This window comes from Rattus rattus, chromosome 3 (genome assembly GCF_011064425.1).
Source record: "Rattus rattus isolate New Zealand chromosome 3, Rrattus_CSIRO_v1, whole genome shotgun sequence".
NCBI lineage: Eukaryota > Metazoa > Chordata > Mammalia > Rodentia > Muridae > Rattus > Rattus rattus.
In genome coordinates, this window is record NC_046156.1 from 72,646,754 (window position 1) to 72,664,780 (window position 18,027).

General features: G+C 36.9%; 1 protein-coding gene across 1 annotated transcript in view; it reads left to right on the forward strand.

Annotated features, from left to right (window-relative positions):
- Glrb (glycine receptor beta) overlaps positions 1 to 18,027 on the forward strand; it is a 70,081-nt gene that overhangs the window by 39,970 nt on the left and 12,084 nt on the right. Inside the window, exons 4-6 of the mRNA XM_032898199.1 lie at positions 11,979 to 12,208; positions 12,315 to 12,397; positions 14,215 to 14,355. Coding sequence (XP_032754090.1) covers positions 11,979 to 12,208; positions 12,315 to 12,397; positions 14,215 to 14,355 — 454 coding nt within the window. The remainder of the gene's footprint in view (positions 1 to 11,978; positions 12,209 to 12,314; positions 12,398 to 14,214; positions 14,356 to 18,027) is intronic.

The following is an 18,027-nucleotide window of genomic DNA, read 5'->3' on the forward strand; positions in this document are numbered from 1 at the left end:
CTGCTGCGTGCCTGTTGGTTGTTTTAATAATAGACTTCAAATCATTCTGGGCAACAAAGCTGTGCTTGTCAAGAAAAGGAAAATCATGTTTGGGATCGGCTTAAAGAGCTTATTCTAATTCCTTCCAATTGCTCATCTTTGTTATTTTAAAATGATTTTATCTTTCCTTGTATGTATAGATTTAAAATCTATTTTAAAATCCATCTTTTAAAAATCCATTGCATTGTACTATTCTTTCTATTTATTTTTATTGGCTTCCAACATATTTATTTATTTGAAATCTTAGATATACTTGTTGAATTTTTTCCTTTACTTCTCATCTAAATTATTTTTGTCTTGGGTATAAAATTGGAGGTGATGAAATAGTTTTTCTATTCTTTAAAAAAAATAATTCTCGCTTTCTCTCTCTCTCTCTCTCTCTCTCTCTCTCTCTCTGTGTGTGTGTGTGTGTGTGTGTGTGCGCGCGTGCACTACAACATGCCTTAGGAGGCCAGAGGACATTGGGGGGTAATGGTTCCTGACTTTGACCACGTGACTTCTACAGATTGAGTTCAGGTCATCAGGCTCAGCAGTAAGGGCCTTGCCTTCAGAACCATATCTCCAGATCCTCTTCTCTTTTCATGTTCTTAATCTTCAAGGTTTTCTCCTATGATGCACTGATTATTTGTCTACAGTGCTGCCCATGTCCTAATCACAGGAAAGGATATGGTGGTATTCATGGGAATGGAGATGACACTATTAACTCAGGATCTCAAGAAGGGGAGTGGGTAGGTTCATTGTAGTTATCCACGGGAGAGGTGTAATAGAAAAAGCACAGGAAGATCAGACACATTAATCATTGCTGTAATAGAGGAAAGATGGATTGGAATGGCTTGAGGTAGGGCCATGACCTAAGAAATACAGAGAGCTACCAGAAGCTAAAAGGAGAAAAGAAATATTTGCTCAACTCTATAGAAGGCACCAGCCCCATTGACAGAAAGCTTGAGTGTCAATGTTGTTACCTTGTTATTTTGGTGTCTGAAGTGCGAATCTATAAAATATTGAACTTACAATGTTTATTAACCACATTTTTATTTTGCTTTGACAGCAAATAGGACACTAACACATAGGCTCTTGAATATTTGTAAATAATACTTTCATAGGCCTAAATCCTGCTGGAGGAATATGTACTTAAATAAAACCTCTTCCTAATCCTGCTAGAGGCTTATCTGATGGTGTCTGACTCTAGATGTACTAAGCATCTCACTTGATTCCTACTGAATAATTCCTAAATTATTGTCTTTAAAGTAAATTTGTGAAAAATTTGGAAGGGATCTATTTAAAAATCAATATTTAAAATTATTGTATCTCTTTGTCAAAGTTACTCGTTTAGAATACTGTTTAAAGAGAAAATTGGTTTCTTATGCATACTTTCTTTTATACCTCTTTTCCCCCAACTGTATCAGTGAGCAGAGGTGATTAAACTTCATAGGTCATAGCACCTATGGTAATTTGGAAGGGGAACAATAATTTAAGCTTGATTTTTCTCTTTCTAGTAACTTATCATTATCAAGGCATAGAAAGAAAATTTGGTTTGAATCTTGAAACATGTTAAATGTTAGAACCTTTCGCACTCTCACAGACTTCGTTGCTTCTTTTCTGTATTTAGTAGACATATATTGAACATTTTCTGAACATGCAGTCCTGGAAGTCCTGCTTGCTATCCTCCTGCCCTTCTGTTCCTTCCAGAGCTCCTATATGTAAACTAAACCCCAATGCAATGACTGAAAGGGACTGAAGGCAGAGTCCTCGATGATGCAATTCAAACCCTGTGTGGAGAACCAGAGGGAGCTTGTTTTCCCATTCCACCTCATGAATAGGACAAATCAAGAGGGCGCTTTGAGGAACAGCTCTTCATCTGACTTCCACGCTCAGAAGTGTGGTCAATACATTTCTTTTTTTTTTCTGCAGGTTCCTTATTTTTATTGAGAGTCCATGCTACATATGTGTGTTGAGAAACCCTTCAGATACACACACACACACACACACACACACACACACACACACACACACACGTGTGTGTGTGTATATATATATATATATATACACATACACATGCATATGCACATGCATATACACATACATATACATCATACATACACCTATAAATCACATATACGCATATATTATACATATTTATATACATGTATATAACACATACATGCATATGTATATCATACATATATTCACATACCCATCTGTCAGCCAACTATGTAATAGAAGTGCATTGCTGCACAGTAAGGATTCATTTTCATGATGGTCATCATCTTTTTTAAAAATACTTTTTATTTATTTTTACACTCCAGATTTTATTCCCCTCCTGGTCCACCTCCTCCCTGACTTTTCCACATCCCATACCTCCTCCCCCAGCTCCCCTTCTCCTGTCTCCAGAAGGATGTCCCCACCCCACCTACCTACTAGACCTCTAAACTTCCTGAGGCCTCCAGTCTCTTGAGGGTTAAGTACATCTTCTCTGACTGGACCCAGACCTGAAAGTCCTCTAAGGTGTATGAGTTGGGGGCCTCATCTCAGCTGCTATATGTTGCCTGGTTGGTGATACAGTGTCTGAGAAATCTCAGGGGTCCAGATTAATTGAGAGTGCTGGTCCTCCTACAGGATTGCCCTCCTCCTTAGCTTCCTCCAGGTTTTCCCTAATTCAACCAGAGGGGTCAACAGCTTCTGTTCATTGGTTGGGTGCACATATCTGCATCGGACTCTTTCAGCTGCTTGTTGGGTCTTTGTTGGGAGTCATGATAGGTGCTTTTTGTGAGTGCTTCGTAGTCTCAGTAATGGTGTCAGGTCTTGGGGCCTCCCCTTGAGCTGGATCCCACTTTGGGCCTGTTGCTGGACCTTCTTTTCCTCAGGCTCTTCTCCATTTCCATCCCTGAATTTATTTAGACAGGAAGAATTATGAGTCAGAGCTTTGACTGTGAGATAGCAGTCCCACCTCTCACTTGATGCCCTGTCTTTCTGCTGTAGGTGGATTCAATAATTTCCCTCTCCCCAATGTAGAGCATTTCATCTAGGGTCTCCCCACTTTGAGTCCTGAAATTCTAGAGCAACCCCCAACCCCCTTCCTCCTGAGGTCCCCTGTTTCCATTCTTTCTGCTGGCCCTCAGGTCTTCAGTCCTTTTCCCCCAACCAATACCAGATCATGTTCTCCTCTCTCCCCACCCCCATCCCCTTTCCCTCCTCTGTCCATCTCTCCCCCTTTGTGGTTCTTTCTTCTATATTTCTATCGCTAGAAATTACATGAAGTATCTTGATCTTACAATAGGAGTGGATTAAAATGTTAGCTTCATGGGATTTACAGTCTGATGTCAATAGTCCTTAGTGAAGAGCTTGTAATATAAATGGGAAATTGGAATAGATCTGAAAAATATAAACAATAAAATAATGTTCAAAAGAACTCAGTAAGAACTTTAAAAAGTGACATCTTTGAGAAAAATCATTAAAATATGAACAGCGAACTTCTAATTAGCATTTTCTTAACCCAACAACTCTCATGGGAAACTTCTAGTCTGACAAAAGATTATCTTTGGCATCATTTTGGGCCATTTTCTAAGCAATCATTGACAGAAAATTAATTACAATGATGCCAGATGCTACAAGACTTGGTCATTCTATTTCTTTGCATACTAATTTTATTCTTTATTCCAATATAAAGAGAACAAATAAGTTAACAGTTGCTTATATGAGAAGCAGGTAAAAGTGAATCACAGAGGATTGGCTAATGAGTTTGTGAAAAAAAGATAAATAATTCTCACTATTAAAATACCATTAATGGAACATAACTGGCTATAGTGTCTCATTGTGAAATGTTTTATTGCTTTGGAGAAACAGTTTAATTTGAGTTTTAATTGGTACTGAAAATTTGGAGAACATCCATTTCTCAAATAATGACTAATAAAGAGTTATTTTGAATGAACAATGAGTAGAATTTGTCACCAAGTACTTAATAAACAATTAAATCATTCCTCACGGATAAAGTGGCCTGTTTCTGATGGAAATTTGTTTAACACAAAATAAGCAACAGCACTATAATTATTGTAGATTGAGCAATTAGAAAGAAAAATAATGGATTTCAAAGATAGCTGTCTTAATAGAGAGCATTTGAAATGTCAATAACTAGTAATTATTTGGAGTTTCACATTAAACATTAACCAAAGGTTACTAACTGATAAGTTCTTATCTTTTAATGAGTGTTGAACCAAACTCTTAATTTTAATAAAACATTTAGAAGATGTATGATTTTGTTGCAGTTCATGCTGAAATCCAGTAATATGTAATTATCCCGCTGATAGAAAAGTAGCTTTGAAGCTTTTTTTAAAAAAATAAAACAATGAACCATAAGAGTAATAAATGAGAGATAGATTGAGACAATGAAGTCAAGGACCTCCAGTTGGAAGAGTTGTACCCTGGAATATTATTTCCATGGATATCTGGGTTTACTAGTCAGTAACTCATGTCTACTGAATGAGCTCAAGCCTATGGGAAACGGTATCAATAAACAAAACAAAAATGCTAACAGGATGCTGGCTCTAAGGATTGCCACTAATGGCTGACCTTTGATTTCTACCTGCACACAGGTACACATGTACCCACATCCACTACCACATATTCACCCACTCTAACACCTACCCACATATGCACACACTAAAACGGATCATCAAAGCAATCTGAAGTTAATGTAGTATATTGTGCTGTACCATAGTGGATCTTCAGGAAAGAAGGATGCAGAGAGGTACTAAAAACAGGTTAACAGTGTGTTGTCATTTGTTACTTAGAGGTTAAGGTGCTGTTATAGAATGTTGACTGGGGAACAAGTTCGAGCACATGCTGTATTAGTTACACTGGATACAAGAAAATTTTCTGAAGTATAGGAGACTCAGTTTAGAAGACTAAGAATCTAGCTCATGGTCAGTGTTTAAAATGTAAAGTGGAGATATGAATCAGGAGCTTTGCATTTACAGGTCTGTGATGCCATAGTCTTATCAATTAGAGTGATGTATTTTCTTCCTGGTGTATCTTCATTTTATGTGTTTTTTATTCAAATACATCACATGTTTTAACTGTATTCATCCCATTCCTAACTTTACCACTCCTCCTTTCAGCCTTTCTTCTTCAACATTCTAATTTTTATTCTCTTGTGATCAGTCGGAAAGCCTACTAATAAAAGGAGAGAGACCAGTCAGTGCATGCTGACAGGAGCCTGATATAGTGTCTCCTGAGAGACTCTCCTAAAGCATGACAAATACAGAGGCAGATGCTCACAGCCAACCATTGAACTGAGAATGGGTTCCCCAATGGAGGAATTAGAGAAAGGATTGAAGGAGCTGAAGGGGCTTGCAACCCCATAAGAACAATGATACCAATCAACCAGAGCTCCCAGACAAAATTAAAAATTATCAAAAGAAAAATTTAAAAAATATCAAAAGAAAAAAAAAAGGAGAGAGACCAAAGATGGCAGAACAAAACCATCTATAAAATCAACGTCATTTGCTTTCACTTTTTCCTTTTATTGAAAATAGACTCTTTTCTCATACAATATGTTCTGATTACAGAGCTTCTCTTCCTTCTACTTTTCCCAGTTCCTTCCCAACTCCCTTCCCTTGAGACCCATTTCCTGTCTGTCTTTTATTACAAAAGATCAGGTTTCTAAAAGATAACCAAACATGGCAAAATAAAATATAATAAGATGAAGCAAAAACTGTCATATTGAAGTTCGACATGACAACCCAACAGGAGGTAAAGAGTCCTAAGAGCAGGTAATAGAGTTAGAGACCCACTCATTCTTACAATCAGGAGTTCCATGAAAATATGGACCTAATAGCTATATTAAATCAGAGGACCTGGTGCAGACCCATGACGGTCCTATGCTTGCTGCTTCAGTCTCTGTGTGCTCGTATGAACCTTGCTGAATTGATTCAGAAGGCTTTGTTCTTCTGGTGCCTTCCATCCCATCTTCTGACTCTTACAATCTTTCTGCCTCTTCTTGCCCAGGATTCCCTGAACTCTGCGTGAGAAGGCTTTGAGGAAGACCTTCCATTTAAACTCCCTTTCCCTGTAATGTCTGGCCGTGGTTCTCTTCCTCTATTCCCATCTGCTGCTGCCTCTCTGATGATGACTGAATAAGACAATGATCTATGACTATTGCAGATCATCATTAGACATCATCTTATTGATTTTTTAAAAAGACTCATCAGTTGGTTTTACCTTAGGTATCTGGGTTAGCTCGACTCTGGTTCTTTGTTACCCAAGTAGTGTTTGGTATGGGTTCCTCGAGTGGACCTTAGGCCAAATCAGACATTGGTTGGTTACTTCAACAAGTTCTGTGCCACTATTGTCCTAGCATATTTTAGGCAGGACAGATTGTAGGTCAAAGGTTTTGTGGCTGGTTTGGTGTCCAGGTTTCTTTTCAGAAGCCTTCAGAGTACTTTCCTGGACCAAAGAGACTAAAAGATAGTAGTTCTTTATATATTTTGGATATTAGTCTTCTATCAGATGTGGAGTTGGTAAAAATCTTTTCCCGTTATTCAGGCTGCTGCTTTATCCAATTGACAGTATCCCTTGCCTTCCAGAAGCTTTTCAGTTTCATTAAGTCACATTTATTAATATTTAATCTTAGTGCCTGCTTTATTGATGTTTTGTTCAGAAAGTTGGCTCCTGTGCCAAAGTTTTCAAAGCTATTTCCCACTTTCTCTTCTACCGGGTTCACTGTACCTGGTTGAATGTTGAGGTGTTTGATCCCCTGACCTGGAGTTCTGAGGTTAAGCAGAGTTTGTCTCTGTAGTTATACCTCTGTGTCCAGGTGGGGTTCTTGCCTGGGCACAGTGGCAGAATCTTTGTTATGAAGTCACTTGATTGATAGGTATAGACTGTGTGGTTACCTGTCTGATCACAGGTGCTGAGTTTTTGGCCCTTGCATAGTCATTGATGCACACTGTCTGTATAATGTCACTTGACTGGCACATGCAGACTGACTCTGGTCACTCCCCAGGGCAGAAACGAGGATCCTATTTAAATGCTATTTTTATTTTAGTTTCGTTTCTTTGGATTAGCGTCATCCTGTAAGAGCGGCAGCTTTGTGATGTTGCAGTTCCCGTATTGGTCTTTATTTTATTTGTGCTTTACCTAGACATTTCAGGTCATGGGGTAGGCAGTGGTTGGTATAACTAGAAGTTCCATGCCTTTGATGCTCTCACATTTAAGCACTTGGCTATTGTTCCTTTCCTTATAGAGAGCTGGCGAGTCGCACTCCAGTTTGTGGCTCCAATGAGATTTCTACTGGGTAGAATTCTGCACCATTCTGACTCAGTTTTATTTCCATTTCAGACAAATGTATTCAGAGTAGTCCCTGATTCTCCATGGTGGATCAGGCAATTAGGGAGGGATGTTTTCTCCTTGCAGCCACCTAGCTGTGGAAGCAGCGAGGGTCTTTGTAAAGCCACCTTTTGCCTTTCCTTTGATAAGGTGTTGATAGATTTTTCTGCCACTTAGGAGGTATACAGACCTCAAGATCTTTGTCTGAGCACACGCCCGCTCAGTGAAGGACACGTGTTGGTGGTGCTTCTGAATCTCTTCCTTTCTTTTCCTTTGTTCTTTCCTCTTTTCCGTTACCCCAGATGCCATGGGATTTTTTACCCTTGTATTAGCCTCTTACATTCTTCTCTGTGACTATCTAGTTCTGAGAGTCATGTTGGAATTTTCTGAGGCTCTTCTGTGTTTTAAGCTGTTCTTCCAACCACCTGCATTTGAACTCCATCTACCTGCCCGTTTCAGGTCAAGGTGCCTTAAGGATCTTGCTCTCCTCCTGTTCAAAGCTTACTGTCTTTCTTTAAAACTGAAACCATTCTATCTGTACCATTCAGCTCATAGGCCAGCTGCTCTCCAACTGTCTCTAGTTTGTTCCACAGATTCTATCAGTCGGAGTCTGGTATCACCTGCTACCTTCTGCTTCCGGATTAGTGTAATCTTTAAAAAGTCATTGATGTAGCAACAGCATCGCACAATTGCTCATTTTCCCTACAGATGGCTTGTGTGTTTTCAAGGTTCTTGATGCTTCATAGGAATTTTCTCTGTCTTCAGCCAGTGTCTACTGATAAAATATGCTTTGAACTTAGTGTGTTAATAAGCATCATGAATGTATCTTGAGTTATGTAGACATTTGAAAAGAGCTAAAGAAATAACACGGAGAGACACTTTTAAAACTGTTGTAATTATTCCTTAAAAGTTGATTTTGCTTAAGTTAGCCCTACAGTTTTGGAAATTGGTAGAACATACAGCGTTTCCAGTATTACCAGTTGGTGTATGGAAATTTCAATAGAGTGTATAATAAATTTCTGAACTTTAACCCAAAATATTAGAAACAGCTTATTATATAATTATGCAAAGTAAGCTAAGTTAATTAAAGGTTAGCATTGCTATAATCCCTCCTAGATATCATCTTGAATGTTATTATGAAATATTGATATAGTATTCATAAAATTAATTAACAGCAAGCAAATTGGCAGACATATTCCACAAGGTAATTGGTTTAGTGTAAAGAATACTAATGAGTTTTTAATATTTTTATCTCTGTATGTATTTATACCAGCCTACTAATACAGGAAAATCTAGTATTAAAGGAAAATACAGACTCCTTAATCTGTAAATGTAATAGGGAATTTCTGGGAGACATACACAGAAGATAATGGTAGACTCCCTTTAAATGCATGGTATTCTCTAATTGTTATTCTATTTATTTTCCATCCATACCTACTTCTAGTAATATAGGGGAAAATAATTGAAGTTAAAATGAATATGTCACACCATGGCGACTGTACCAAGGAAAAGAAGGAACCTGTGAGTGTGGGTGGCTCCCAGTCAACTCTCAGGAACCTGTGAGTGTGGGTGACTCCCAGTTAACTCTCCATTCCCTAGCCTCCAGACGAAAAGCAAACCGAATGAGACACTTTTGCCTGATTTCCCAGTAAAAGGAAGCTTTTTAAGTCGCTAATGATTAGATATGTTTAATATTATGCCTTCACTAAATATGCTTTCTGTACAAGAAAATAACTATAAAAGGATGTGACTGTACTTTATTAATTAACAAATAAATTACCTAGTAATGAAGAGAAGAATCCCTCTGTGGTGCTTTCATAACAGCATCATTGGCTGAACATTGAACTGCAGCATTGTTTCATAATGACCCTTGCTAAGAATGGGTCATCTATAAGAATACAGTTAATAAATATTAACTTTACCAGTTTAAATATATAACTATGTGATGGTGTCCCTTGGCAAAGCACCGCACTTAGAGAAGTGGATTAAAATCATCTTTGACTAAAAACTTTACAGTGTCAATGACTTGGGTAGATCTGGTCAGGGCCAGTTAACAGTTTGAAATGGAGTCCTAGTGAACGTTCAGTATGATCTCAAGTTGAATATTACCATGTGCTTATGTGAAGGACAATGATCAAAACTTTATGAGAAATTGACTTTGAATAAGGCGTATTACTCCTGAAGCGAAGTCATAGATGACTGTGGAGTAGATACGAAGGTTTGCCATATATTGTGTCTCCTGGAGGCTTGGAGTTGTCATAGTTGTTTTAGTAAATAATTACTTAACCTTCATTAGGATTATGTATGTGTGTGTGTATACATGTGTGTATGTGAGTATGCACAAGTGTGCTTGTGTGTGTGTATGTGTGTGCACATGTGCTCACATTTGCAGGTGTGCTAATGCTGTTGTGTACTGCCAGTCTTTGTATTCTGATGAAAAGACTCCTTTTCTCCATTTGGGTCCGAGTACGTTTGAGTAACAAAGTGTCTTCTCTGATCCATGCTGCTACTGCAAAGTCAGGTGTTCAGTCGCACAGATGTGCTCAGATAATCCTTAAATGACGTGACTTGGAACCTCTATAACCTTTATACAATACGCAAGACAATTTATATGTTGAATTCTAAAATCATTTTTACTTTTATATGATATGTTAATTCCTAATGATATGGAATAGGGTAATATTTCAGATGTGATGCTTGTAGAATATACAGTGGTCATGTATGTGAAATTGGCACACCTAGAATGTCAGTGTGCTGCAGTTTTTCCTATATCCAGAGCAGTGGGCTGATGGAGAAGACTAGGCGTCATGGTACTTTCTAGCTATGACTAAGGAAGTGCACAGTTACTCAATGTCTTACCTTCTCTGAATACTGAACAGAACCTAAGTATAAAAACAAGATGATAACAAGATAAGAAGAGTAAATTTCCTGGTTTGTTTTTTCCTCTTCTGGAATCTCTGCTTATCGCTGCTTTAAAATATATACACATATGCAAGGCATATATATATATATATATATATATATATATATATATATATATTAGAGAGGTATTGGTTTGTTATTTTATTGAATATCTTATTTATTTACATTTCAAATGTTATCACCTTACCTGGTTTCCCCTCTGGAAACCCTGTACCCATTCCCCCTCCAAGCTTCTATGGGGGTGCTCCCCCACCCACCCACTCCTGACTCTCTGCCCTGGAGCGGTCTAAGGCAATGGTTTGTTTTTAATAAAACGTGACCTACTACTTCTTTGTATCTACTTACTTGGATTTAGGGTTTAATTTTATTATTTAATTCATTGTCCAGAAGGCTTTGAAAGTATGATATATGATCTTTGGGTTATTGACTATTAAGATCCTGAGCTCCAATATAATGTATGCCTTGAATACTTTTTTATACAGTTTGTGTGTAGTGGACAAAGCGAAAGCCATTAATGCTGCATTTCCGTGTGCTCCGATGATTCGCTTTGTGCCAGAACTTGTCTTTCCTACCTCTTCCCCCTTCCTGTCTTCTTTGAAATAGGGTCTCACTCCATAGCACTGATTAGCCTAGAATTCATTATGTAAACCACTTCAATTTGCCTCTGTCTCCCAAGTTCTGGGATAACAGGTGCACACCAACATGTCTGGCCAGAGATCCATATTCAACTTGCAAACTTAAAATATTTTTGGCAATCACTGTTTTTTAAGTTCATATAATTTTAGCAGAAAATGTCCCCAAAATTGGTTCATATAATTTTGTGGAATTAAGGTTTCTGAACATGAACTAAGAACTGACTAAACTATATTAAATGTAACAATATTTTTAAATTTTTGCACCCGTTTTGGTCTGTTTCACATAGTCCAAAACTCATTTCACCATATGCTTCAGGCTTTGTGTTAATTCCTGTGTTTGAATGGTTATGAATAGATATTTTTCTTTAAACATCACAAGAATATATATCAGTGCCCTGAATCTGGGTTCTTTATACGTGTTCATTCATGTGTAAATGGATTTTTGAACAAAAATTGCATATTGAACATGTTTAGATCTGGGCATGGACAGACTTCAGTTTCTCTTTACTCTTCCATAAATAATACTTTGTAACAACTTTTTCTGCAACAGTATTAGGTGTCACAACTAATGGTTTAAATATATATAGGATTGCATAGGCTATATGCAAATTCAAAGCCATTTTATATAGAGAGTCTGACATTCACATGGAGTTTTGAAACAATTTCTAGTAGGTATTAAAACACAATGGAGTGTGTAGAATAGTGTGTGTGTGTGTGTGTGTGTGTGTGTGTGCGTGCATGCGCACTCACTTAGGTTTGTCATCTTATTGTGTGCTTTCCTTTTTAATGAAAGGCAAATAGAAATGTTTTTCTCTTTGTTTTCTATCTATTAATTTTATCCTTCTTTGGGAGCAGGAAGAGTGATTGGCATCTTTGGAAGTTTTCATGTTTAAATGATGCTATCAGTCAGCCATGTGGAATTATTTGTTTGATGCTCTAACAGTAAAATACTTTTATTGTTAAAAAAAAGTCTGTAAAAATGCACACATGTCATGCATGTGTTTGTTTTACTTTTACACAATTAAAATATCAGTGGAATATGCTTTTCCCTCCCCTCAGGACTATAGAGTTAATATTTTCCTGAGGCAGAAGTGGAACGACCCCAGACTCAAGCTCCCTAGTGACTTCAGAGGCTCAGATGCACTGACAGTAGATCCTACCATGTATAAGTGCTTGTGGAAGCCTGACTTATTCTTCGCAAATGAAAAAAGTGCCAATTTTCATGATGTAACCCAAGAAAACATCCTGTTGTTTATTTTTCGGGATGGAGACGTCCTTGTGAGCATGAGGTACCCTGTTTTCTTTAGTTCTTGTGTGTTTATATTTTCCTTTTCAAGTCAACGGATCACAGAAATGTCTACTCAGTGATTCCAACTTTTCTGTTCCTGCCTTCAGGTTGTCCATCACTCTTTCATGTCCTTTGGACTTAACTCTGTTTCCCATGGACACACAACGCTGCAAGATGCAACTTGAGAGCTGTATGTAAATGGGGCTATAAAAGATTTGGGGGAGAAAATGTTTATATCTAGATAAAATGTTATATTATTGGGTTATATAACTGTAAAAACCATAATGCTTTTTTGACCACACTAACATCATAGCGAGTAGGACAATTAGAGAGGGCAGAGCTTTCTGTTGGAGTTGGCTTTTTGGCGAGTTGATGGTCTATGTACTTCTTATTCTGAAGGCTAGACTTACTTAGATTGGCAATGTGGAAAACATATAAAAAATTATGGTTTTCTAAAAAATAATTTCTCTGTTAATTGTCTCATAGTAAAAAAAGGAAAACATTGTTGTTCTTATGGGGTTGCAAGCTCCTTCAACAATGTCAACCAACCAGAGCTTCCAGGGACTAAATCACTACGGAAAGACTATACATGGACTGATCCAGGGCTCCAACTGCATAGGTAGCAGAGAATAGACTTGTTGGGGCACCAGTGGAAGGGGAAGCCCTTGGTCCTGCCAATGTTGGACCCCCATTGCAGGAGAATGTGGGGGAACAGTAAGGGGGATGTATGGGGGAAATACCCATATGGGGGTGGGGGAGGGGGAGGGGAAGGGATGGGAGCTTATAGACAGGAAACCAACCGGAAAGGGGAATAACATTTGAAATGTATGTAAAGAAATATATCTAATAAAAAATTTAAAAGAAATCAATTTTGAAAAAATGGAACTAAAAAAAAGGAAAACATCAAAATATATGTAAGCCCAACCAAGTGTGCATTTCTCTGGAAGAATAGAAAAAATATTTTATGTCCCTATGACTGTATTTTTTAGTTTATAAAAGATGTACTAAATTCTATTACCTGAAATTTCTATAAAACATACTAATTTTATATGACGAACATTTTTTGGAAAATAGTAAGATATAAACCTTGATAAATGAAGACTGATGCCATAAAAACTCTTTAGTATAGATGCTTAAAGATTAAGCTAGTTTCATGAGTAATAACAACCTGTAAATTATTCTGTGTGTGTTAGATTACATGTTATTTAGTGGTTTTCTTGGTTTTTAATGTGCTAAAATGAGTCTTATCTTTCAATAATATTTCTAACAATGTGATTACATTTAAGTCTGTGCAATATTTTACATATATATACATATATGTATTTTACATATATATATACATATATGTATATATATATATGTATATATATATCCAGAAGATATGCTTACTGCAGATTTAGTAAGTCAACACTCACTCACTGCACTCATTTAAACACTGTGTAGTATTTTAGAATCCAGTGGTCCTTGCTACTCTTCGTTAGATCCTTCCAGGGTGTAGTTCTGAGTTGATGCCACATATCCTAATTCCAGACCATTGAACTCCTGGTTACTTTAAGGATGACCATTTGGACTGCAGTTTTGCTGCAGGTAGACTGTCATGATACAGTTCCTTCCAGGAACCTGGAGTGATTTATTTAAAATCATACCTGTTTTAAAACCTTAGCTGCATAGTGCATGACTATAAATGGGAATATTTATATGACTATAGATAGAGAACATCAATCTCATTGTCACTTTTTCTTACAGATAGAGATGCAGAAGACATTTTCTATACATGATGATTTAGGATTGTATCTGATTGTGACGATCATTTAACTTAGTCTTTATGATGATGACAGGCTAGTCTAGTGCATGCCTATAGATTAGACTACTGTTAATTTTAAACTACAAATCCATAACATGATGTCATGCTTTCTTACCTTCTCTGTGTTTCATATGGATTATTAAAATAAAAGGAAAGCATTGATAAGCACATTTTAATCGAATGTGTTTATTTGCTTATTGTAGTTGGTTACACCACTGATGATTTGAGATTCATCTGGCAGTCAGGAGATCCTGTTCAGTTGGAAAAAATTGCTTTGCCTCAGTTTGATATTAAAAAGGAGGATATCGAATATGGCAACTGTACAAAATACTATAAAGGCACTGGTAAGTGGTGGGTTAGAAAATAAAACTGACCAACCAGGTTTCAAAGTTAAGGGAAAGAATTGAACAAAAATGATTAAAAATAAGACAAACGAAGGCAATTTATCCTCACAACCCTTTGTTAAATCCCTTTGCACAACATATTCACTGAAGATGTCTGAGCCTATACTCGTGAAATGGATGGATATTTTTCTATGTAATTCTGTTGGTAAGAGGCTGCCAATATTTCATTATAGTAACACAAATTTCCTCAAGTAATGGCTTTCTTAGTTGTTGCCAGGTTTTGACAAGATTGTCTTTGGAACTAAGCATTTAATATAGCACAGTATAATCTTTCTTTATTCATGTGTTGTCTTGGTGAGCGGTTTTATTTAGATGACAATGACACTTTCTTGTTAATTTGAAAATCCTTGATGTCTGTGGTACAGGAGGAGCAATACGAGTGTGAGAAACTCGGACATTTGTGAGGATTCCTGGCACAGTGTTCTTTATCTAGGTGGTGGAATATGAAAGGCAAAGCCAAGTAACCTTAGTCGTTACATTACAGTGACCTCTTGAAGAACTTCAGTCACTGCTCTGCTCTCGTAATACGCAGTGCTCAGTCTCAGCTCCTCGCTGTCAGCTCCTGTCTCTGAGGGCTCCAGTAGCACTAAGACATTTAAAAATTTAAAGTTAAATAATACAGACATTTGGAGGCTGCCTACAATTCTACACTGGATGACAAGTCATGAAAAAGTTATTCAGAAGTAGAAAGGAGTTAATTTTATGGTTTTGGAAATATTTATATTACGTAAGAGTCTACTACTATGATGTCATCATCAAGGGAAATATTATTAAAATGAGGGAGGGAAGAGGTTTCATACTTACAGTCCTAATATACGCAAGGTTAGGAAATTTTGTAGTAAACCTAAATTAAGCATCTGTTGTTGACTATCAAATAAACTGATTAGATTATATACTTTTATGGGGAGACCTTATAGTAAATTATAAGATAAAGTAGTAAGTAGTTACTGAATTTAAATGGTAAGAAGTGAAAAATTCTTATTTCTTAGAAGGGAATTAGAACATGTGCTGCAAAGAAATAACTTAGAGGACTTCTGGAGAGACCTGTGAGGGCTTTGAGGTATATTTTTTTATTAATATGAATAAGACCTTATAATTCTAGTAGCTGCAGGGTGACAGCGACAGCAAGGTTGTGCCTAACATACTTTGGACATTTACTATGTCTCATATTCCTGTCAGTATTTATGTAAATTATAAGTAAAATATGCAGTATTTAGATATTGGTGAAATTTCATAATATCAGATAATTCAAAATATATGTGATATTAAACATGCAGATTTGTATAAAATTATGTAGACGTATACGTATATTGACGGTTTATACACAGTATTGGCAAAACTAATTGGAAAAGGCAGTCTGAATTGGCATTCGCCTTACTGAAAGGATGTTGTTGCCTGACTCACAGAGAGTGAAGGTGAAGAATATGGGAACACAAAATGAAAATACTTAAATTGGGTGCCTAAGTGAATAATGAAAGAAAATGACACGGGAAATGGAAAGTAAATTGAAGTTTTCCAACGCACATTTATATCAATTAGCTGCCCACCTGCCTCCCATAAATATAACGGACTAGAGAAAGATCAAAAAGACCAAGAAAATGTTTCTAATAAAAGTTTATGAAGCAAATCACTGTAATATCCAACATACATTTTACGACGAGGTGCATTGACAGCTCGTGAAGTCTCCCAGTGAGGACCTTTATGAAAGTACATGGTGGAGTCCTGCTTTAAAACACATGGAACATGGCATTTAGTCAGGCTACCTTGAAACATACTGAGGTGGAATGTACATTTTTATTTTAAATTATATCAATTTATAGTGACTATGTATTACTATACATAGTATGTACATTAATATATTACGAATAAAATATATACTAAACTATATGTATAATATATAGTGACTGGAGAACCTTCATGTATATGTGTATTATATGTAAGTATACATATATGTACAGTTGCTTATAGGTACACATGCTTTGTTCATTATTTCATATGCAGTAGGTGAATGCATAAATGTTACAAAGTGATACGGTTACTGCATAAAGTGATATTATTATAAACAAGGTACTTTGAGCTCCACACTTAGGGAGTGCTATGAGTCTCTTTAAACTCTCACTTGTAAGTACAAAATAGTTTCTGTTATTATGAAAAGTTATACTTTTGGAATATTGCACATGGTCACTGGTCAAGAGCATATGGTTTTGTTATCAGGGGAGGAAGTTTAAATGGGTCCCAGTATAGACAAGGGGAATTTTATTAACTTTCCCTCCTCATCTTATAAGACCTGTGGACAATATACTGTATTCCTTTGTTTTTAATGAAGTTAAAACCAGAAAGCTGTGCGTTTTGTTTCTGATGACACTGTCAGCATTTGCTCCCATTCCTACCCACTCACTACTTCTGTTTCGTGTTGGTGTTATCACCTTTCGGATCTCCCTGAGACAGCCGTGGGTATAATTCATGATTATATATATATGAATATATATATATATTTCATTCAGAGTAGCTGCCTCATGTAACTTAAGACCCTTGTAATTATAACTTCTGTATGGAAATCTTGTTGAACAGATAGGAAGTTTATTTTAGTGTTTGAAACATGGTTGTTTTTCCCAGTCAGAATGACTATTATTTTTTAAGAATAGGGCAGTGGATGATAAGATTCTTTTATCCATAATTAGTTGACTTATGCATGGTTTATATGGTTTAAAATAATTATACACAGGCCCAACTGAAAACAACAGAAGTCTTTTAACCTTTGGTATTTATGCATAATCTTACTTTTATTAAATGGGAAATGCCATTTTTATCTAGATTAACTATTTGGGTGGCGGGTAGAACTCTGAGGTAGAAGGAATATAAGTTTGAAGTCAGACTGTCCTGTACGGAGCAACTAGTTTAAGAGAGAATTAAACCTTTTAAACAATAAACATTATATGTAAACTGCTGACCAAAAGGAGCTAAATATTTGGAAAACAATCTCCAACTTAGAAATTTGTCTTCTTTTCAAGTGGAATTTTGTCAAAATATTTCTGTCACTTGTCTTCTTTCTCTTCCCTCCTCCAGGATAACAAAACCCTCCACCAGACTGCCAATACTTCTGAGTAGATTTTGTTGGTGTTTTGGAAGTTCTAGAATGATATTCTAGGGCAGTTTCTGAACTAGTCTCAGCACAAGAGACTAAAAGATGTAGAAGTTTGAGAGCTGTGGAGTACAGGTGGGGAGAGAGTGGAGAGGAAAGTCCTGTCTTCCCACGTCACAGCCCTTGGGTGGTTACTGAAAACCTCAAACCTTGCTCTCCCTACTGTCTAATGCTTACCTAAAGGCTTAAGGGTTAACTCTGACTGTGACTCTCAGAGACTGTGGTGTCTCCTACCCACCAGATGTCTTTCCTCTTAACATTAAACTGTTGCTTGGATTTGGGGTAGGGTCTCATAGGTTCGTCTTCCATGCTAGCGCCTCTGACAAGGGATAGGTTAAGGGTTGCAGACTCTCACACAAACTTAGTGCCCACGGGTGATACTGAACAGCCTGCAAGTTCTCCTTCTCAGTGTCACGTGAGTTATCCATTCAGGGGAAGCAGGATCCATCCTCTTCATAAAGTGTCACCAA